Source organism: Gracilinanus agilis, chromosome 6 (genome assembly GCF_016433145.1).
Source record: "Gracilinanus agilis isolate LMUSP501 chromosome 6, AgileGrace, whole genome shotgun sequence".
NCBI lineage: Eukaryota > Metazoa > Chordata > Mammalia > Didelphimorphia > Didelphidae > Gracilinanus > Gracilinanus agilis.
Genome location: NC_058135.1, coordinates 203,200,166 through 203,224,286, shown reverse-complemented (window position 1 = coordinate 203,224,286; position 24,121 = coordinate 203,200,166). Strand labels below are relative to the sequence as shown.

The window sequence follows — 24,121 nt, the reverse complement described above, 5'->3', positions numbered from 1 at the left end:
ATAAAAGAAACCAAAATGACCATGAGGGAAAAAGGTTCTGTGCATTTCCTTATCGTTCCATTGAGGGTGTGACAGACACACTTGAAGAAACCTTTACTTAAGATCCTCAATGGGAAATAGGCTGAATTCTAGACAAATCAGAGCCTTAAGGTTTTTTTTTCCTTTGGTAAACACAGGTATGATTAAAGCAGTGATTCCCAAAGTGGGCGCCACTGCCCCCTGGTGGGTGCTGCAGTGATCCAGAGAGGTGGTGATGGCCACAAGTGCATTTATCTTTCCTATTAATTGCTATTAAAATAAAAAAATTAATTTCCAGGGGGCTAAGTAATATTTTTTCTGGAAAGGGGGCGGTAGGCCAAAAAAGTTTGGGAACCACTGGATTAAAGAATACACGCATGGTCCCTCTTTACTACACATTGAATTGAAAAGATTTGAGCCTTTGGTGCTATGAAAAGGTGTGTTTTTGGCATGTATCTAAAGTGTTTGTAATGGCAACTACAAGTATGTGTGTGTGTGTGTGTACATATGTATAATTTAGAAAAATAATTATTGTTCTAAACTATACAATTAAAGAAAAGAGAAAAAAGATTGGGGGAGAAGGAAAAAATATAAATAAATCTCCAGGAATTAGAAACCTCTCACTTAAAATCTGTGATAGCTTGAATTAGTTTGGCCAAAGCCAAACATGAAATTCCATTAGCAGAATGGGTTTCCCACATCAATTTGTGATATCTAGAAAATTATAGGAAGCACTCATTTATAGGAATAAACTTTTTTAAAAAGGACTCTGCAGAGTGACTGTTAATCTACAGAATGTTAACTTAAAATGAGGCTTTTTCTATTCATTGAAGAAGGTCAGGAGGCTTCTATCTAGAAAAGTCTGGTTGGCAATCAGTTGATTATATGTATTTGAAATATAAATATTAGAAAATGTTTGAATTACCCCAGGGACTAGTACGCAGTAAAATCTTAATAAATCCTGGGTGAAATGAATTAAAATATTAAAATGGTTATTTCTATTTCAAAACATTATAATTAAGTGTTTCTTCCTAGTAATTCATATTTGCTCTCTCCAAAATTAATCTGAACTACAGAGATTTGAGAGTATTCAGATTTAGGACCTCCACAGTCCAGCTTAATCAAGTTAACAACCAAGCCTACCACAATTTGCTGCATTATCATCTGTATTCAATCACTGATGGGTGAACAAAATCCAACTTTTTTTTTAATGTTTTGCTTACTAATGCCATGGATTTTAATGCAACTTAATGCATTTTTAAATGTAAAAATTTAAATGAATTTTAACGCAAAGGTCTTTTCAGAGGTTGGGAAGGATCAGAACCACCAAAAGACACAAATTGAGAGCAGTTTCTCCCATCATATATTCTCTTCTTTGGCAGGAATAGCAACCCAGAAACCCAGAAACAGTAAAGGCTTCCTCTGCCTTAAAGTCACCAGTGCTCCAGAAAGAACTGACCACACTGTGATAAAACACCATGATCAATGACTATAAAGAAAATAAAAAGGCAAAATTATAATTGATTTTGAAAGAATATTAGAATGTATATAGTTTACACTTGGAATAAACTCTAGCTCTTTCAAACTTAGAACCATAGACTATTGGCACCAGAAAGGACTTCAGAGATGATCTAATTCAACCTTTCTATTTCATAGATATGCCCCTGTCTGTCCAACCCCATCCTGACTGGCACTTCTAGGATGGAGGCAGCAGGGATAAATGGAGAGAGTTAATCTGGAAGTTAGGGTTCAAATCAAAGTCTTGGGTTCAAGTCCTATCCATTTGTACAAACTGAATTCAAGATCCTTTCGATTACTTTAGGCAACTCTCTAAGATAAAGTTGCATAAAAGATAGAGATAAGGTAGGGGAGTTTCTGATCTCTCTCTCTCTCTCTCTCTCTCTCTCTCTCTCTCTCTCTCTCTCTCTCTCTCATATGCACACATAAAATTAGAACGATAACTAACACACTAATGAGATATGACCCTGCAGCAAATTTAAAAGATGATAGTTGCATAAAATATACAATTATATATGTAGTTTTGGGGCCTGTATCATTGAAAGAAAAACCAATATGAATGAGAACTTGGACCCAAAGGAATACTGATTTATGTTGAATATAATTATAGTGTGAATTAGATTGGACTTACTATGCTTTATGAGACATTTTCCAGACTTATAAAGAAATAATAAATGAAATGGCTATAAAAATTACTTACTATTAAGATCTAACAGTGCTCTATTCTTTGGCGCATCATATTGGTTTAATAGATAATCAATTTGCTAAAAACAAAAAATACAGAAAAAGATTAAACATTGCTCATAAAAATTCAAAAAATGGCACAGATATCTCTTACCTACCAAAGTGTCACCTTCTACATGAAGGTATTAGTAAATATTTTCTCCAAACTACCTTGTATTCATTTTATATATGTCTTGCATGTGCATGGTATCTCTCCTTTATAAGGTAATCTCCATAAAGGCAAGCATTTCAATTTTGTCTTTCTTTCTCATTGCTTAGCCCAGTGCCTGGCCCACAGAAAGTCCTTAATAAATACTTATTTTAAAAAAAAAAACTAACTTTCTCTCTTAGCAACAACTCTAAGACAAAAAAAAGACAAAAGGGTAAGGGCTAGGCAAATGGGATTAAGTGACTCACTCAGGGTCACACAGCTAAAAAGTGTCTAAAGCAAGATGTGAACCCAGGTCCTCTGGACTCCAGGCCCGATGGGCTATCTAGCTGCCCAAATAAATGCTTATTGACTGATTTGAAGTTCTGCCCAGTATCTATGCTTTTAGCAAAAGAGAAATAAATTTAGATAGACTTAACTTGCATTTAGTTTTTTATGTGATAAAGTTTTATAATAAATCACATAAGAATCTTAAAAATGGTTCAAGTAGCAGGATAGTAAGTAGAAAATATTGTAGTCCTTATTAACAGGATTAAGAAATTTAGATAACAATAACTAGAAATAAAATTCATCTCCCCTGGCCCTCTGTTCCAAACAATATCTAGACTCTCTCTATTAAATGGCTTCTCAAAATCCAATGGAATGTTTAATATTCATTGTTGTTAGGACATGATAGTCTTGGATGTTAAGTGAGCAGTAATCTCACTGGACAGAATTTTTCCAGGTCCCCAGGATATTGGGGAATCTAAAAGAGACAATCCAATGCTACCGGCTAGAGTTTTATTATTGGCTCTGCCCCCACCACCTACATAGACATTGCTATCCTAGCTCATCACTCAAAGTGCTTCACAATTGATTTAAAAAGACCATTTATCACAGCAATCATGGGAGGCAGGAAGTGCAAATGTGAGGACTAGTTACCAGGATTTGGGACCTAAGAAGTCCAAAAGACCAGTCCCCAAACCCTCATTTTACAAGTTAGGAGCATGAAGCCTGGAGAAGTAGGTAAGTAGATAACCCAAGTAGGTAAGCCACAAAGCTGGGAACTGAACCTACTAATTCCTGTGACTCTCAAATCTAGGGCTCTTCCTACCACACCATGCTGCCTCACATTGTGTAGAGGATAAAACCAAGGCTCAAGGTGGTTATTGTTTCGGTCATGTTTGCCTCTTCATGACACCATTTGGAATTTTCTTGGCAAGGATACCAGAGTGGTTTGCCATTTCCTTCTCCAGCTCATTTTATAGATGAGAAGACCAAGGAATACAGGGTTAAGTGACTTGCCCAGGGTCTCCCAGCTAATAAGAATCTGAGGTCACATTTGAACTCAGGTCCTCCTGACTCCAGACCTGGGGCTCTCTTCCACTGTGCCACCTAGCTGCCCCATCCTCGGGGGTTATTCATGCATTATTCCTTACTCTGCTGTGATATCTTTCTTGTAAAAGAGTAAGAAAACCCAGAAACAGCAGAAGACATCATCTACCCTACTTAAACCACAGGCTTACCCTAAGACGGTGATGGCAAACCTATGACATGTGTGTCACATGTGTAGCCATTTTTAATGACACACAGCTGCATGCAGGCACATACAGAGAAGTGGGGCCACATGCCGAGGATGAAACATTTGCTGTAGTGTAGTGTAGACACTCTGTGCACTATAAATGACAATTCTACCTATATTAATTTACCTATTTTGGTTTATTAAATACAGTTATATATTACAATTATACATTTTTATTATAAACTATAAATATCATGAAATTATGGTGGTTTTTTTTCTCGAAGTGACATGCCACCAGAGTTATGCTTGGTTTTTTGGCAAATTTTGACATACCAAGCTCAAAAGGTTGCCCATCACTGCCCTAAGACCGAAATCGTTTGATTCATCATAATAGCAAACCACATTTCCCAGGATGTCCCAGAAAACTTAGTGCAGGCCAAAGATATTAAAAGTTTGAAATGACACCAGCTTTTTGGGACATACTGGATAGCACACTTTCCTTCACTACTCTGTGAAGTAGAACAATTACTATTATTCCCATTTTACAAATGATCAGCCTGGGGCCCAGGGAAATTAAGAAATGTGTCCACAGTCACATAGATGGGTAAAATTCGCTTTCAAAATGAGATTTTCTGATTTCATATCCAATGTTCTTCCCATTAGACCAAACTCCCACTTTTAAAAAGTCACTGTGTCTAGGGGCAGCCAAGTGGCTCAATGGATGAAGAGCCAGACCTAGAGATGAGAGGTCTTGGGTTCAAATTTTGCCTTAAACACTTCCTAGCTGCATGACCCTGGGCAAGTCACTTAACCCCCCACTGCCTAGCCCTTACCGCTCTTCTGCCTTGGAACCAATACACAATATCGATTCTAAAATGGAAGGTTTTTTTTTTTTTAAAGTCATTACTTCCCCTCACAAAAGTTATAAAATCATTCAAAAGCAGGATTTCATCATCTTATACTAAGAAATTATATTGTTACCATTGGAATATCAGTCAGAAGAGCTCTCATGTCTTTAAAATTACTGTTTAATAGCCTCCGGGCTCCTCGAACTTGGGTAGTGAGGTGCTGGTTTGCGACAAAAGCACACAGAACACCAAGACTGTAGAGACAAGAAAAGAGAGATGTTGATGGCATGATGGGGGATTCTCTGGCAGATACAGACATGAAACAGTCAATATGGTCTAGTCATCCTGGTTCTTCAGGGACCCCAAACTCTTTCTACAGTCATAAAGAGGAGGCAGATTTCTCCCCACCCTCCTGTAAGCCTTTACAAGGCTTCTGGAACAGAGTTCATGGTAGTTCTACTGCTGATCTGTGGTCCAGAGAATTAAATGGAATACTCTCATGAAAGCCATTTCCCCCTCTTTCTCTCTCTCTTTCCTTCTTATCTCCCGCTACCCCCCAAATCCTGCCTCAAACTACACATTTTCCCCCCAAGACCTTATGTTCTCTGAAGGCAGAGAGCATGTCTTCCTTCACCTTTGCACCTCAAAGTATTTCCCATTATGTAGATGTCTGATAAATGTGTTTCATCAAATGATAAATCATGTTAACCCGCATCTTTTATAGGAAGTGGCTCCCATGCCATGAAATTGTCAAATGTGGTTTCTTTTTTAAAAAAGGAATCAAATATGTTTACAAGATATTATTTAAACATCTTAAATTGACTTTTTAAAGTCCATTATGAATTTGAAGCAACCAGGTGATTCTGTGGATAGAACTCTGGACGTGGAATCAAAGAGACCTAAATTCAAATCCAGCCTCAGACTCTTAGAGGCTGTGTGATTCTGTACACCTTTATTCCCTGGAGAAGAAAATGGCAAATACTCCATTATCTTTGCCAAGCTATGGTCCACAAGGTCACAGAGTAAGACACAAGCAAAAAAAAAAATAATGAATCAGCCCGTAGTAATTTATTGACGTAAATGTATTTGGCCATTATTTTTCACAATGACTCAAGGTCATTTAGTGAAATGACAAGAGAACCTCGGTTCAAATCCTGCTTCTGACACTAGTGTCCTTAAAAAGTTACTTAATCCCAATGGGCTTCATCTGTGAAAAATGATAATGTTGGACAAAGCCTTTGGGATTCCTCCCAGTTCTAAACTATGATTCTATGTTCTTGCAAAGATCTCAAAACATCTTTTAAATGTCAACTCTTCTTTAAGTCATGGGTTCATTTTTAATTCCAGAAGTTCATTCAGCCACTAGGTGGAGATATGGAACTAAATACAATTTCACAAAACTACCAATGACATGTTCTTCTATTCATCTTTAGTATGGGAATCTTGCCCAATGGAATTCAATTGGAAGGTGTGCTCCCCCTTTGAGGCACTCAAAGATTACCAGTGAGAATTTGTTTTTCCAAGTGTCCAGGCCAAAAATTTCCTTTTTTTTTTGGGGGGGGGACAAAAGCAATTGTTGATATTTGCATTAAGTTGACAGGAATTATCTATCACCTCACACAAGGGTTGGGCTACAAAAGTTAATTAGCAAATATTTTGTTCTGAAATGTTGATTTCTCAATTAAAAAAACAATGCTCTATGGTCCTAAGGTTTCCAGATAAGCCAAACAAAGATGTTTTTCATCCAGAAGGTATTTGAAGTTCTGGAAATAATCTGGTAACCATAGTTACCAGAAACATAGAACTTCTGATCCCATATGGCACTGCTTCTACTAGGGAAAAATGCTTTTGTATTCTCAGGTTGGAAGAGCAAAACCCCAATTTGCCCTTATGTGGCTGGTGATGTTGGGATCCTTGATTCTTCTTGTCTGCTTGTGCTCCAGGCTTAGAATGGGGATTTCTCCATTGCAGGAGGTTAACAATAGCCCTGAAGACTGCACTTCCTTCTCTCTACTCTCCATCTGATTTTAGATGTGGAAGAGCCCTTAGATTTTTCTAATGAAGCTAGGACACGAACCAAGGTGTTGGTGCTTCAGATCCATTTTTGTTTCCACCTGTATCTCTTTTGATTCAGGTCAGCCTTACCACCAAACATTTCCCTCTTGACCCACAGTAAGCCCCCAAGAATTGGGAGGTAGGGAAGGATTACTGGGGAGGGATCCTAGTATCTAGAGCAGAGGGGGTGCTGCTGCAGGGAGGAAAGTGGATTTCTTATAATGGGTTCTTCTTGGGCAGTCATTTATATGGAAGGCATGGGCTGCCTCCTTCCTTTTTTCTCAATAAATTGTTTTAACTCCTACATATGAAGACTAACAATCAGAAAAGGAGCCCAGCTGTTGCATATTGAGTGCTAGACACGTATAAGTCCCAGCTGATTCCAAATGAATTCAATTAAGATAAAACAACAGAATGAGAAATAGATACCATACAAGTGAATGGCACCGTTGATGCTAATCTCAGATCAAATTTTAAGATATCATGAAATTTCTATTTGAACCATCTACCTCAATCATACTGTTGAAGTGCCTGCCTCTTGTAAGGCACTGGAGATTAAAAACATCACAATGATATAATCCCTGCCTTCAAGTAATTTACAGTGTAACACAGGGCTCGAGATGAAAGGCTTAGACATTTACAGTAACTGAAATATGTTTCTTGAATGGTGTAGGCAGAATCCTGATCACTCTGTATATAAGTCTGTGGGTATGAAGCCAAACGGATAATTCAAAGGCAGTGACTTATCAAGTGAACAAGATAAAGATGTTGCATTTTCTGTTCATATTGTCAAATAGATTTTACTGTACTAACTAAATAGCAAATTATTTTTTAAAATCAGAAAATCGTAATTATCTATTTTCTTCCCACTTTGACAAAAGGACTTTTTAATACTACTTTGAATCAGAAGCTATTATCAAGGGTAACCAGACTTAATGTTGTTTTGACAGAAGAGGCTGCTCTCTCTACTTTTTATTTCTCTGAAATGCAAGCATTTCAAGGGAAATCAATTTTTCAAATGTACATATAAAAGTACACTTAATACTCTTAAGCTTTAACTTTTTAAAAGAGTGACATTTTATAAAGTATGTAATGCAAGATTCCTTTGCAATATTACCCTAGGCAAGCCTGTCAGTTAGCAGAATGGAACTCTGGCCTGGCAGGTGCCACCCATGTGCCAGCTGACAGTTGGACTGTGACTATTTAAGGCCCTGCAAACCCAACCTTGAGATTCTGATTTCCTTGACCTCACCCAGACACCCAGCTACCCCTGACTTCCCCTTGGGGACCCCGGGAGGTTGAAGGGTGGTTGAAGGGAGGTTGAGTTGTGGAACGTGGGCAGGACTTAGGTTAGAGTATCCTAGTAGTTAGGGACAACCCTCGAACAGATCAACACTTCATCTGTTTAGCTGATGGATCAAATAACATCCGGGCAATGTCAAGTTATCTCTGGCTGAGGGCTGGTTCCTTCACCCTGACCTTACCACCTTCTAAGTCCATTGCCAACACTTGCCAGTTGCCCCTAGCAACAGCTTCACAAGACCTTAAGCCCTCTTACCTCAGTTTTCCCTTTCCAGTTTTAAGTAAATCCCTTAGCCTAAATCTGTGAGTACCTGTAATTCCTTCATCATTACCTACACTAAAGAGACTGAGGAGAGGAGAGAATATTAATAAGTTGAGGTTACTGAGTAGTGGAAGCTAAGCTTCCATTATAACCAGGAAGCTGAGCCTCATTTTCTGCTGGGTTCTGCTCTTACCCCATACGAAAGCAGTTACTTCAGCAGGGAGGGGCCACCCATTCATCACCTTAAAGGAGCTGGCAGTGGAGATTGACTGGGCACCGCAGCTGAGCCTGTTTATCACTGATAACATCTAGCTCCTTATCTCCTGCTAGTTTAGTTACTGGCTCCCAGGCCCCTGGTGACTCACATTTACCATCATCATCATACTATCCTTCACATTATCACCCATTTCAAGCATTACTTTTGTGGTAACAAAGAACTAGAAACAAACTCAATGTTCTTTTATTTATATATGTGTGCATATACATATATATATATGCACACATACACATATGAAGGAATGAAATATTATTATCCACAAAGAAATTAGAAAATCTTCCTAAGAGCTCTTAATCTGACATTGGTTTAAAAAATGTTTTAACTATAATTGGTTTCCATTTAATTCCTTATGCATTTAATTTTACATAATTAAATGTTTTTAATTATCAATTTTAAATTTTAATCCAATTTTTCTTAGAAAATAGGTCTGTGAGCTTTACCAGGCTGTTGAGGAGGGGGCATTGTTCACGACACAAAAATATTAATTAACACAGTCATTCACAGTGAAATAAACAGAAACATATACACAATGGCTAGAATAATGTCAATGGAAAGAATACAGAAGGGAGCTAACCTTTGGATAATTATAACAACTAATTTTGGTCTTAGAGAGGAAAAAATAATTAAAAATATCTCCTGCCTCTCAGGACAGAGATGAGAAATTAAATATGTTACATATGTTGTCATATAGTCCTTGTAGTGGATACCTATCTTTGCTTAACTGTCTTTTCACTCATCATAAAAGTTCAATTTAGGGTAAAGAAATGGAAGGAAGAGGCATTGTGTCCTTCTATCCAGAAATGACTTGATATTTACACCAATAAAACTTTTTTTAAAAATTCAAAACATTAAAAACAATTTGAGGACAACTTTCTCCTAAGATCCCACAGGGGACATGCACAAGACCTGGTGTTTTATTAGCATAGGGAACTCTTGGGAGAGGAAACTCCTTCTACAGGTCCATGTCCACATTTTTTCTACAAGGGAGAATCTTAAAGAGAACTGCCAAGAGCATGGAAAGATTAAGTGATTTGCCTGGTATCACAGGACCAATATGTGTCTAGAAGACCAGATTGCAGGTCTTCTTTCTATCCACTTAACCAGTAATTCCCAAAGTGGGTGCTACCACCCCCTAGTGGATGCTGCAGTGATCTAAGGAGACAGTGATGACCACAGGTGCATTTATCTTTCCTATTAATTGCTATTAAAATTTAAAAAAAATTAATTTCCAGGGGGCTAAGTAATATTTTTTCTGGAAAGGGGATGGTAGGCCAAAAAAGTATGGGAACCACTGCACTAAACTATAATGCATCATCAATAAGAGTTAACTCATTGTTGATTCAAAATTCATTTCTTATTGTCTCTGCAAAATCCACATTGTCCTTTGATGGGGTACTTAGGAAAGAAAGAACCTCAAAGGTGAGCCTTTCATTCCTTAAAAGGAATTGCTCATTATGGAAAACTTGCTTCAGTTCATTAGGAAAGCAAGAATTTAGAGTCAGATTTGGTTTTCCAAATAGCCACTGTTGACAAGGAAAACCTCCAAATCTCATAAAGCACTCTAAAAGAGGGCTTTTTCACAATCTCAGAATCCTAATGATGTGGTAATAAATTAGGAAACCCACACGTCTAACAAAAATAAGAATGATGTTTGATGAATTATGGAGCAGAGCGGGTTTGAAAAAATAATAAGGGAAAGTTTCACTCTCCTATTGGATCAAGAGGTGTGTGTGTGTGTGTGTGTGTGTGTGTGTGTGTGTGTGTGTGTGTGTGTGTGTGTGTGTGTGTGTGTATTGGCACTATATAACTCCACCAGATTATTGTGGTGACATAACATATCTATGTTGTGAGAGACAGCTATAGCTATATTCATATCCATAACTAAATATCTATATTTATTCATTAATACATTTTAAAGTGTTTCTTAAGCATTATGTACTTAGCACTGGGAATACAAACAAAAAATTGAGATATTTGTCTATAAATGGATATCTATCTACTTTTTCTTTTTTAATTGTTCATATCTGATTCTTCTTGACACCATTTGGGATTTTCTTGGCAAAGATACTAGAGTAAATTTACCATTTCCTTCTCCAGTTTATTTTACAGATGAGGAAATTGAGGCAAACAAGGTTAAGTGACTTGCCATGGGCCACATAGCTAGTAAATATCTGAGGTGATATTAGAACTAAGGAAGATGAGTCTTCTTGACTTCAGGTCCAGCACTTTATCCACTGTGCCACCTACTTACCTACCTACATATCTATGTGGACAGAATGACTAATCCTTGAACCTAAGCTCATAAAAGCTTTTAACTTTCTAGGGCTGCTATTTCTCTAGCCCTAGGTGATTACATTTACCAAACCAGAATCAGTAATTGTATTCTCTCAAGAATGAATTCATTTCTGGGCAGCTAGGGGCTCAGTGGACTGAGAGCCAGACCCAGAGATGAGAGGGCCTGGGTTCAAATCTGGCTTCAGATACTTCCTAGCTTTGTGACCATGGGCAAGCCACTTAACCCTCCGTTGCCTACCTCTTACAATTCTTCTGCCTTGGAACCAATATGCAATGTTGATTCTAAGATGGAAGGAAAGGATTTTTTTTAAAAAAGGATGAACTCAGTCTGAAAAGGATCAAGATTCAAATGTCACTGATGTTAAGTTACCAAAACTCATTTTCTTTACTCAGATCTGGAAACCTCATTCAGCTTAGTAATTTGGACAAGTCAAGGGAATATCTGGTTTTTCTTCACTTAAAAAAAAGCTTTGTAAAAATGCAATGATTAAAAGGAAACAGGGGGTGGGAGAAGAGTGAGGTAGAACTTGACATTTTCTAGAATATAATAAAGACAAGTACATCTGTTTAAATAGTCAACTCAGAGAAGGGTAGATATTGTACCTTTTAGTGACGACCGGACAGATTACATGAGCAGATGTTAGCCATACCAATCTGGTGGAATTCTAGCTCTTTCGACATCTGCAACTGGGAAAGGGCTCAAACAAAGAGAGGCCAAGATAGAAGCTTCCCAAGTGTAAAATATTTCTTCCCTACTACCTGCTCATTTTTATAAAAAAGAAAGAAAAGGAAAGAGAAAAGAAAAACTGGACCAGGATTCTCACCATGAAATTACCAATCCATTTCTTTCAAATGTAATAGGTAGGAGAGGACCCTGAACTTGGATTTAATATCCTCTTGTTGAATTAGATAATGGAGTGAACTAAGAGTTCTGAGCTTTTAAAAAATAAAAGCTCTGTTAAGTTAAAAAGTATTGTTTTTGAAAATGTACCAAGTCGCTGAAATACTTCTTCAAGTAGTATAAATTCAATTATTTGAGATTATTATTAGGACTCAATTATTATTGATTCAATGTTTTATTATTAGGACTCAAAAGGCTATTAAAGATTATGCTGTCAGGTACTCTTTATTTTAAATTTTTTTGTTAGGTTTGTTTTTTATTAGTGTGAAGATGGTATAGAAATATTATTCGCCACTGGCAACTCTTCTTTAATTTGGGGTCTTAGAGAATTGCTAAGGACACTAAGAGGTTGCCCGTGATCACAGGCAATTGTTGGAAACAATAGGATCTAACTCTATATAAGACTGCTTCTTGTCTTAGGTATAGGGAAGGGTGAGAAAAAGAGAGAAGATGAGTGGGAGGGAGGAAGAGAATCTGGAACTCAAAAAAATTTTTAAAGAATGTTACAAATTATTTTTACATGTGATTGGGGGGATATATTAAAAAATTAAAAGAAGTATTAGGACCTGAACCAAAGTTTTCCTTATTTCAATCTCAGTCCAATATTGCCGTATCACATTGCCCTCATTTTTATTTTACAAATAAAGAAACGGAGGCCCAGTGATTCTGATTAACTGAAGTAAGTATTCACATTATAACATATTAACTTTTATAAGGGATTTTCCTCAAAACTCTGCAGAATTGGTAGGTGGTACAATTCCCATTTTAGATATCACAGTTTTTGGTTTTTGTTTTGATCAAAAGGAGAAGGAAGGCTCTCCATAAATAAATACACACACACACATTTATTTATTTCTGCTTATTCATGGCACACTTTTAAATTTAATCTGCATTATTAACATTTTTGCTATTACTTTCTTACGTCTAGACAATCAACAAAACAGTAAACCAAGCCCTGATTTCTAATGTTTACTGATTGTTGAGGTGCAAATGCTCAAACTGACAACTGAAACATCAGTAAGAGCTGGCTCTGTCACTACACTCCTTTGGTTGTTGGAAAATAGCTGGATATCATCTATTGTAAACCTCTCATTTTAAAGATGAAGAACCTGAGGCTCAGAAAGGAAAAAGTAAGTGATGGGGCCACAGCTCATCAGTTGTAGAGCTAGAACTAAAACCCACAGTACTAGAATCTGTCTCATTCAATTCGATTAGGACTTATGAAAATACCTGCTATTTTACCAAACACTATGATGTACAGTGTTGGTACAAAGATGAAACTCAAAAAAACAAACACTAAAAACAAAACAAAAAATATAGACTTTATTCATAAAGAACTGCTGGAGAAGGCACCTGGAAGGGGAGTGGAAGGAGGGACCCAATAGCTTTGAGGTTTTTTCTAATTGCACCAAGATGTTTTCTTCAATGCTCACTCTGTATCATCCCCTATTCCACATGTCTATTTTCCTTCTTTATAACATCAGGGCATCTGGAATGTCCTTTATGCATATCCACTTTCATTTCACCTTTCTAGTTGATTTCTTCTATCTAATTTCACTGAAGAAATCTTGCTTTTCCTTTAGTCCTCATCTTTTAGTCTTGCTTATAAAACCTGGAGTGATTAAATACTGGTCAATGGACACTTGAATAAATTCTTATGAGGACTATGAGGGATTCAAAAGGGAAGGATACAAATTTTAATATTTATAGTGGCTTCCCCGACCTGTACCTAAACACAAAAAAGAAGTAAAAAGGGACTGTTGGGATGAATTAATAGTGGAAAAGACCTCAAAGGTCAAGCTTGAATAGATCATAGTCCACATTTTTAGAGAGAGACGGTGGAATGCAGTGGAGAAAGCACTGAATTCAAAGATGGGAATCCTGACTCAGGCACTTATCAGTAGTGCCATCGACCCCAGCCAAATCACTGTAACCATTTTATTCCATTTGCTCACCTATAAAATAGAAAAGGGCAGCCTGGTGGTATGGTGGATATAGTGCTGGTTCTGGAGTTAAAAGACCCATCTTCTTGAGTTCAAATCTGGCCTCAAGACACTTACTAGTTGTGTGACCCTGGGCAAGTCACTTAAGACTGTTTACCTCAGTTTCCTCATATGTAAAATGAGCTGGAAAAGGAAATGACAAGTCTAGTATTTTTTGCCAAGAAAACCCCAAATGGGATCACAAAGAATCAGACATGATTGAAAAACTAAATGACAAAAATGAGGATATCTATAGTATTTCCTTCACAGAAGGGATTGCGAAGATCAAATGAAATAATATATACAAAAGGTTTTCCAAACCCTAAAATGATACATAAAATCTCAAACATGTAGTCGTTATATATATGCATATACATACATTTATGTGAATATATGCATTATTTAAAATAGCGTCTTAATCATGTAACCATGTTAAAAATGAATATTAATAAATGTTTAAATTAAAAAAAATAGCGTCTAGTCCAATTCACTCACTTAATAGTTGAAGCCCAAAATAGGTCACTCTCCCAAGATCACACAGGTAAGGGGAAAGAAAAACCAAAATTCAAACCCAGTTCTGATTGCTACACTCTTCCCTTAGTACCAAACACTGCCTCTTTGCACCCTATTCTCTGTCCAAATGAAGCCACTTGGATATGACTTTTTACACCCTACACCTTCTCTCTTCAATGTCTATGTTCTCATCATTCTCTATGCCTGAATTGCCTGATTCTCCTTTCCCACCCCAATCCTTGATTATAGGCTTTCTACGACCACTTTAAAAGACCCAACAAATTCTACTCCCTTTCTTCATCTTTCTTCATCTCCTCAATCAATCAGTTAATCAATGAGGCACTTAATGCCTTAAATATTTGTGTACCTATCCTTTTTTACTAGATAGTGGACTTCTGGAAGGGAGGAACATGTCTCCCTTTGTTCCTAAGCACAGTACTCTGTATACAACAAACAGTTAAGAATTGTTGGTCAAATTACATGGAGGTTAAATTCTGATTGGAGGCTGGAGTAGGGAAAAACTATCATAGCTAATAAGTCAGCTGAGACTCAAGTCACACAATAAAAGAATCCTGTAGACCAAAAAAAAAAAATTCCTCTGAATGTTTGATGCTAATGAGTTCTCAAGAGCAAAAGAAAAAAAGGAAGATAAATTTAGCCTCCATTATTTGCATGAATGGAAGTCAAGCATATTTCTGGTTTTAGGGCTTTAACAGGTTTATAAATTTTATATATTTTGACATTTTAAATATGATGTAAATAATTCAGCCAGTTAGGAAAGAATGTCTATGAGATATGACCAATATAGGTTTGAATTCCAGGAGAAGAAAAGTCCCAAATAGGAAATAAAAGCAAACTTTTTGCAAATAAATGGGTCATTATTTTATGCATATATTTATATGTAGATATGTATCTAACTATAAAGATATCCAGTAAAACATGCTCTCACAATTATCTCAAATATATTAAGCAGGAATGAAACAGTCAGCTGTTATTTATCTAAAACAAAATGTTAAAAAAAAAGATTTTGGGAAAGCCAACCTATTTCTAGGCTTTTCAGAATGACACTTTCTCAGTTACAGCTGATTAGTAAGGACACATCTACAGAATCAGCAACACTCTACCATATGTCTCCAAATGAAGCTGAATTCCATGACTTACAGGAAATGCTCAGGGCTCCTTGCTGGGGATGACAAGTATTTTGGCTTTAATTGACATTTTTTTTCATAGCAAGGGAGGTGGTTGGATCCCCCACAGCTCCAGGAGCTGTTCATTCCTAAGGACACTTCAGAGGAAGAATTGACAGTGAGGCATCTGGTGTTACCACTGACTCTTTATCACAGACTGCCTTAAGCATCAAGTGTGAAGAGAATTCAGATCCCCCAAATGATGCTACACTATGTGCTTTTAATCTATTCTAACTCCAAAACTTGCTGAGGAACACCAAGCACAAGATAAAACTTAGCCCTTTTCCACAGTGAGAAAAGATAACAGAATTTATAATTAAACTGAAAATTAGGGTTCTAACTTTTCATTAGCAAAACCAATAATTTTGCTTTATTTTTTACTGATACTGAACAGTTTTTAACTAATATTAATAATATATATTTTTGTTCTAGACTGGCCCATCCATGAAGTTTTTATTTTGCAATAGTTTAAAATATATTTAATTTGTTATTTATTTTTAACATTCTTTTCTTTTCAAATTTTGAATTTCAAATTCTCACCCTGCATCCCACCCATTTCCTCACCCACTGAGATAGCAAGCAATATAACAATTATACATGTGAAGTCATGCCAAAATACATATTTCCATAATCCCCTCCAAAAGCAAGAAAAATAAATAAAATGATGTGAGAAAATTAAACTTCAATTTGCACTCCAGACCCACCAGTTCTCCCTCTGGAGGTGGATAGAATTTTTTCATCATGAGTCCTCTGGAATTGTCTTGGATCAGTACATTCTTCAGAGTAGCCAAGCTCTTTAGAGTTGATCATTATTACAACATTGCTGTTACTGTACATGATGATCTCCCAGTTCTTCTCACTTCACTTTGCACCAGCTCATTGAGGTACTGCCATGTTGTTGGCTTTTTTCCTAAAATCACCTTACTCATCATTTCCCACAGAACAATAGTACTCCATGACAATCATATGCCACAACTTGTCAGCCATTCCTCATTTTTCTCTGATTTTCCAAGTTTTTGCCACCACTCTGTTTTTGTAAATATGTGACATTTACAAATATTACAAAAATATTATAAATATTTTGTCTGATTTTTATAGACTGTTGGGCCTAGTTCCTAATCATTTTCCAGAATGGTTGGACCAGTTCACTACTCTACCAATAGTTCATTAGAGTACCAATTTTTCCTTCCTCCCCTTCAGCAGTTGTCATTTCTGATGGGTGTGAGGTGGTACTGCAATATGGTTTTAATTTGCCTTTCTCTTATCCATAATGATTTAGTGTATTTTTTTTCACATGACTATAGATAGCTTTGATTTTTTCTGAAAATTGCCTGTTTATATGCCCTATGATCATTTATCAACTGGGGAATGGATCATTTAAAGTTTTTTTACTCATTATATATTTCAGAAATGAGGCTCTTGTCAGAAAAACTTGCTGTGAACATTTTTGCTATTTCATTGTTTATGGAACCTTTAAGCAAAATGCAATTTCCCTTATTATTCTTTTAATTGAGTCTTATTTTTGCTTTGCTTTGTCTAAGCTGATATTTGCTATTCCTGCTTTTTCTTTTAGTTCAGCTGAAGGTTATTAGATTCTGTTCTAGCCCTTTATTATTATCCTCTGTGTGTTTTTGTGTTTCAAGTATACCTCATATAAACAACATATTGTTGGATTCTGGTTTCTAATCTATCCTTCTTTCTGCTTCCATCATATGAGTGAGCTCATGCCATTCACATTCAGTTGGGATTACTTTGCATTTCCCTTCCATCCAATTATTATCTTCTATTTCTTCTGTTCTTTTTTTTCTGTCCCTCTTCAAAGGCTTATTTTGCTTCTAACCACTGCCTCTCTTAATCTTTCCTTCCTTTTATCACTCAACCTCCTTTCTCTTATTCTCTTCCCCTCCTATTTCTTAAATGGGTAAGTTAACATTTCTGTACACAATTGAGTATGTGTATGTATTTTTTCCAACTTTAAAATAATTTCTGAAAAGAGTAAGGTTCAAGAATTGCCCAACTCTGTCTCCTATTGCTCCCTCTACTGTAAAAGTTATTTCTTGCTCACCTATTTTATGTGAGAAAAATTTTCCCATTCCACCTCTCCCTTCCTCTCTCTTCTCCCAATGCATCCCTTTCTCACCCTTCCATTTGTTTTGGAGATCATTCCAATATAATCAAATTACACCCATGCCCCTTTGTCTATGTAAAGTTCTTTCAATTGCCCTGATAATGAAAAAGTTATATGTATCATCTTCCCACATAGGAATCTAAACAGTTTAACTTTATTGAGACCCTTATGATTACTCTTTAATGTTTACATATCTATGCTTCACTTGAGTCTTATATTTGAAAGTAAAAATTTTCCATATAGCTCTGTTCTTTTCAACAGGAATGCTTGAGACTCTCTATTTAATTAAATATCTTCCCCCCACACCTCCAAGGATATTTTACTAGATAATTCTTGGTTGCTATCCTAGTACACATGCCTTCCTAAATAGCATGTTACAAGCCTTCTGTTCCTCTAATAAGGAAATCATTAAATCCTGTGTGATCCTGGCTGTGGCTACATAATACTTTAATTGTTTATTTTTGACTATTTGGAATACTTTCTCTTTGTCCTATGAACTCCAGAATTTAGCTAAGCCAGGGAGTTTTCATTTTGGGATCTCTTTCAGATTCTTTCAATTTCTATTTTACTCTCTGAATCTAAGAAGGCAGTTTTCTTTGATAATTTCTTGAAATATAATGTCTAGATTTTCTTTGATTATGGCTTGCAGGTGGTACAATAATTCTTAAATAATATCCCCTCCATCTATTTTCTCAGTCAGTTGTTTTTCTGATAAGATGGTTCATATTTTCTTCTTTTTTTTCATTCTTTTGACATTATTTTATTCTCAAGTGTCTCAGATGGTTATTAGCTTCCACTCGCCCAATTTTATTTTTCAAATAAAAATTTCCCAGTAATATTTTCCCCCAATTACATGTAAAAAAACAATTTTAATATTTTTCTAACATTTTGAGTTGTAAATTCTCTCCCTCTTTCCCTTCTCCTTCCCTGAAATGGCAAGAAACATGTGCTATTGTACAAAACATATTTCCATAATCATCATGTTGTCAAAGAAGACCCACTCTCACATAAAAAAAAACACCATGAAGAAAATGAAGTGAAAAAAGGTATGCTTCAATCTGCATTCAAATTGCATCCAAAATTCAGACCCCAGGTCTCTGACTGGAGGTGGATAGCTTTGTCCATGAATCTTTTGGAGTTGTCTTGGACATTATATTACTGATAATCCAAATTTTAATTTTTAAGAAATTACTTTCTTCAGTGAGATTTTGAACCTCCTTTTCTATTAGTCTATTCTGCCTTTTAACTAGTTCCATTTTTTAAATGAACTTTTGTGTCTCTTCCCACTGGTCCATTTTTCCTCAGTGCTATTTTTTTGTGCCTCTTGCCAAATGGTTCTCTTTTCATAATTTCATTGCATTATTATAATGTATTTTACCAATTTTTTTCTACCACTTATCTCTGTAACTCTCCCAGGAATTCTTATTGGAATTGGATTCAATAAGCATTTTCCTTGGAGGCTTTATTTCTTTATAGCTAGGTTTTGAGAGATTTGTTTTGTTTTGTTTTTTACATTACTGATTTCTTCTGATTTTATGTCTTGGTCTTCCCTGATACAATGGTAAATTTTTATGGCAAAATTCTTTTTTTTCCCCCTGCTTGTACATTTTTTTCTAGCCTATTTCTTGATTTTGAACTTTATGTTAAAGTTGGACTCTATTCACCTGAGGGTAGGAAGGCACCACTTCAACTTTTTCTTGCTGTTGTTTTTCAAAGCTAGTTTTGGGGTGTCTGCAAGTTTTGGGTGCTTTCAACATGGTGTAATCCTAGTTACTGCTTTCCTGGTCTGTCCTCTGGTCTCCTGCAGCTACACACATTAGCACTCCTCTTTGCCCTGGAAATGACAAGGGCCATAACCAACCACTAGCACCACTCCCTACCCTGGAACTATAGTCCAGAACTGGTTATGGGCAACAGAATGGCCAATCGGAACCAGCTATATCCAGTAACAGAAAGCTTTTCCTCTAATCTCTTTCTGATCATTTGTCTGACCCCTTTACTATCTTCTGAGCTGAGAACTTCTGAGGCTGCTATAGCTGAACCTTGCACTCCAGTGTCACAAACTTCTTCCAACCTGCTGAGTGTTCTTAGGTCAGAAAAATATCTTCCTATGACTTTTTCTCGGCCTTGCCTCTCCAAAAATTGATTTTAGGCTTTATTTTAAAGCTCTTTGGAAGGCAATGCTGAGAGAGTTCAGCTGGGTTGCCTGTAATCTACCATCTTGGCTCCCGATACCGTCATTTTAAATAAGATTCTACCTTCCTGAAGGCAAAACATTGTGACTAGTAGTAAAGCAGGTGTACATGAATTTTCAAAATCTTGCATTTCACATGAACACTTCTGCAAATGACAGCTATAATCAAGATATAGAGACTCCCCCTAAGTTATTTTCATAAAGGAATGTGTGAAGATGGGATCAACTCTCCCCTACCCATTTTTAGATTTAATCACCAGAAAGGTATACATCCCACTCATCCTTAAGTATGGGGAGGTCTATGACCCACATGTGCAATAGTGGGTGATGAATCAGAATCGACTGACTGCCCACTGGGCAGTCCTAAGCAAAGCTTTAGCTGTAATTGGTCCATGTAAAGTAGAAGGAAGGCACAGGAAATGATGAAAGGAATGGTCTTTAAAAGTGGCAAGAACTTCCTGTGACCAGTTCTTTCACCTTCAACTTGACGTTGAAGGAGCTCCAGCTTGGGACCTCAGACTGCTTTTTGATTTTTCCCTTAGAACTACCACGTGGGTGAGTGAAAAAAACGGACTCCCTTTCCTGATTTTTCTGAAAGATACTAGACTCCAAAGAGGCCCCTTGTATTAGAGGAAGCCTTGTAGGCTAAAACCTTTGTTTAATCGACCCCTAGGCCCTCAGGCTGGGGCTTCTGGAGCCTTGCTGGAGTAAAGCCGGGGCAGAGCAAATAGTCTAGCTCTTTAAGCTAAATTTCTTATTCTGCCTTCTTTCTCATTTCTCTACTTTCACTCTTTCCCTCTATTTTATAAATAAATTGATAAAAAAGTCAGTCTGACTTGAGTAATAATTATAGCAACCACATTCCTCATAAATTTAGTCCAAACTTTAATTTTTAACCCTTAAAATCATAAACAGAATCACAATTCTTACATTTTCTAACTACTCTTTTTTCATCCAGACCCAGTGGTCAGGTCAGTGTAATGTATGTCACACCACTAGTAATTTTAGACAGACATACAGGTATACATGTATATTTATATTCAGATACAAACCCTTTCATGGAGGCTTTTTTGGGTACTACCAATTGGAAATACCCTCTTCTCTCTCTTCAAACTCTCCTAGGGTATTTTGATTTGAGTGTCTTTCTTGTTCCCATCATAGTCAGTCTTATGTTATGTTTCAAACATGCTATGAACCTTTTTCATCTAAGGTTAAAAGGTAGCTTGGTATTTAAGATGCTAAACTTGGGAGTCAGAAAGACCTGGTTTCAACTCAGAGTTCTGATATTTATTATCTGAGTGAGCCTGGGCAAGATAACTCAGCAAGTCAACCCAATAGAACAGTAGTGAGGATCAAGGCTTCCCTTAAATCATCAAGAGTGAAGCTGGGCTAGTGTCTTTCTGAATTATGAGAGAATGACTAGTGTCCCACTCTCTTACCATCTCTAAGGCTCTTATCACCTCCTTCCCCTTATACTTCTGTCATAAAAATAGTTAGGCTAAACTAGAGAGGAGAGAGGCTTAAGTGAGAGCAACTAAACAATTAGTCTGGGCAAGTCAAAAAAAAGTGGCATAAGCATGAGCATCTAGGCAAGAAAGGTGGACCAGAGAGAGAGGCATAAAAGAGGCTCACTTCCTCTCCCTAACATCGTATATACCCCTTGTGACATCATCATCCAGTCCCTCCCAACACATCCTAAGAGGTTTCTAATCAAAAAAGCAGGCATGGAGTGCAGCTAGGTGGCTCAGCAGATAGAGAGCCATGCAAAGAGATGGAAGATCCTGGATTCAAATCTGGTTTCAAACACTTCCTAATTTGATGAATTCTGTTCCCTAGTTCTTATCATCCTTCTGACTAGGAACTGATACACAACATTGGTTTTAAGACAGAAAGTAAGGTTTGTTTGTTTTTTTTTAAGACATTTCTTTTTATTTTTCAAGTTTCTAAACATGCTTGAGAGCCATGGGCACAACCCTGTTGGAGCATAACTAAGAATGAGAATTGCACACTCTTTTACTTGCCTCATTATCAAGGAAACCACCAAGAGTGATGCAGCAAAGCAGCCCCTGCGACATTCACCATTTTTCTTCTGCCTCTGATGCATCTCTCCTCCACAGTTGTTGCAGCAACGGCACATGCAGAAGCACAGCCCCACAAGAGGGAGAAGGAAGATAAACAGCAATCCCAGGCCGGCCAGAATAATAAAGCCGATTTCATAGTAGACAATCTGTGAGTCAAACAGAAGGAAGAGGAGGGGTTATGCCCCAAAGCAGCACTGCCCCACAGTTTTCATTCCATAGACAACCAATTTCCCACCCCACATCTTGATTCTCTTTTTTCAAAACCGTAAGAGAACAGGGGAATGAGTTATCGAAGAGATGGCAAAGTGGACAAAGGTTTTTGGAACTTTGCTTGGTGTCTTCTGCTCCCAATGAACTTAGGAGAAATCAGAATACAAACCTCTAGCAGATTAACCAGTGGCTTGATTATGTAGCAAATTAGGAAAGGGTTTGCTTTATTTTTGAGGCTTCGCAATTCCCGAGATACTTAGGTATCACAAAAAAAGGAAAAACATGGCTTCCTATGATAGATAGCAAATTTATGGATTGTATTAAACCAAGGGATGGAATAAATAGATTCAAAAAAGAGACTGGAGAATTTTTAAGTGACAAATCCAAAAAAAGAGAACTCACTGAGAGAACTGATAAACTCTGGGTATAGATTAAAGCATTTAAAAATTTTTATTTTTCTTTCTTTTTTCACAGTATGGATAATATGGAAATATGTTTTACATGGCTTCACATGTATAATGGGTATTGTATTGTCTTCTTGATAGATAAGAAGCAATTAGAAGAAGGGAGAGTAATTGGGACTGAAAATAAAATTTTTAAAAATTAATTAAAAAAAGAATCAAAAGTAACAAGAACAGATACCTCATCTTTAATGTTGACAGCAGGGAATATAATCATGCTCCCCTTTCCTTCCTTCACAGTATATACTTCCCTGGGCTTCTGCTGACAACAATATTCTGGAGAGCAGAGACCCAGTATGGCTACTCATGTATTACCACTATGTCAAGAGCCAAGATGATTTTGGAATATAGTTAAGTGATTCAATAATATCTTCTCTGAGCCCAGACTCAACTTGCCTTAAACGCAGAGAACAGGATTCCAAAATAGAGCATAAAAAGAAAGGAACAAGATTCAGAGAATTCATCTCATTCCTTCGGTCCATGCATACAATTACTTATATTTGCTCAAAGCAATGCATTTACATAAGAGAAATTGGGAATTTTGTCATATGCATTTGATGGAAAACTCAATGTAGCAATGTTTTCTGCATCAGGACAAAGGAAAATCTTGTGTGTGTGCGTGTTGTTTGATTCTGATAAGGCATTCCATTGGCAATTTGAAAGAAAATTTCAAACAGCACTGAGTCAGACGGAACGTGATACTTGGAGCTGTCTTCTTTCATGTTGGAAAGGTTAAAAATTCCCAAACAGAATGGACTGACCAGCAATCAATATCCCGCAACATTCATTCTGGGCCAACTTTAAAACCATGTGAAGTTCTTAGAGCAGCTGGATGGCACAGTGAATTGAGAGCCAGGTGAAGAGATGGGAGGTCCTGGTTTCAAATCTGGCTCAGATACTTTCTAAGCAGTGTGAGCCCAGGCAAGTCATTTAACCCCTATTGTCTACTAGTCCTTACCACTCTTCTGCCTTGGAACCAAAACACAATATTGATTCTAAGATAGCAGGGAAGGATTTTTAACAAAAAATGTACTGACTCACAAAACTAAGACTTCAAGAGTTACCAGACTATCAGAAATCCAGCCACATATATACTGAATTCTTACATTAATATTACATTGCAATTCTCACTGGGTACTTTTGGCTTTTTCTAGTTCTTCTAATAAATTTTTTTGACCTTAATTAAAACCCCAGGAGTCTTTGAGCCAAAATAGAAGATGAAAAATAAATGTTAAAATAAAATGAATCAAATTAATGGTGTAAACAATATTTTACACCATTTTTCCTATCTAATATCTCATCTTAAAGTCTGAAGGTAATATCAGAAACCTGTCATTAAATATATATACAGGGGGCATCTGGGTGGCTCACTGGATTGAGAGCCAGGCCTAGAGACGAGAGGTCCTAGGTTCAAATCTGACCTCAGACAGTTCCCAGCTGTGTGACCCTGGGCAAGTCACTTGACCCCCATTGCCTACTTACCACTCTACTGCCTT

General features: G+C 36.8%; 1 protein-coding gene across 1 annotated transcript in view; it reads right to left on the bottom strand.

Annotated features, from left to right (window-relative positions):
• Positions 1-24,121, bottom strand: part of PROM1 (prominin 1) — a 144,605-nt gene that overhangs the window by 43,567 nt on the left and 76,917 nt on the right. The window contains exons 5-7 of the mRNA XM_044681509.1: positions 21,895-22,100; positions 4,911-5,031; positions 2,237-2,300 (exon numbers count right to left, since the gene is read on the bottom strand). Coding sequence (XP_044537444.1) covers positions 2,237-2,300; positions 4,911-5,031; positions 21,895-22,100 — 391 coding nt within the window. The remainder of the gene's footprint in view (positions 1-2,236; positions 2,301-4,910; positions 5,032-21,894; positions 22,101-24,121) is intronic.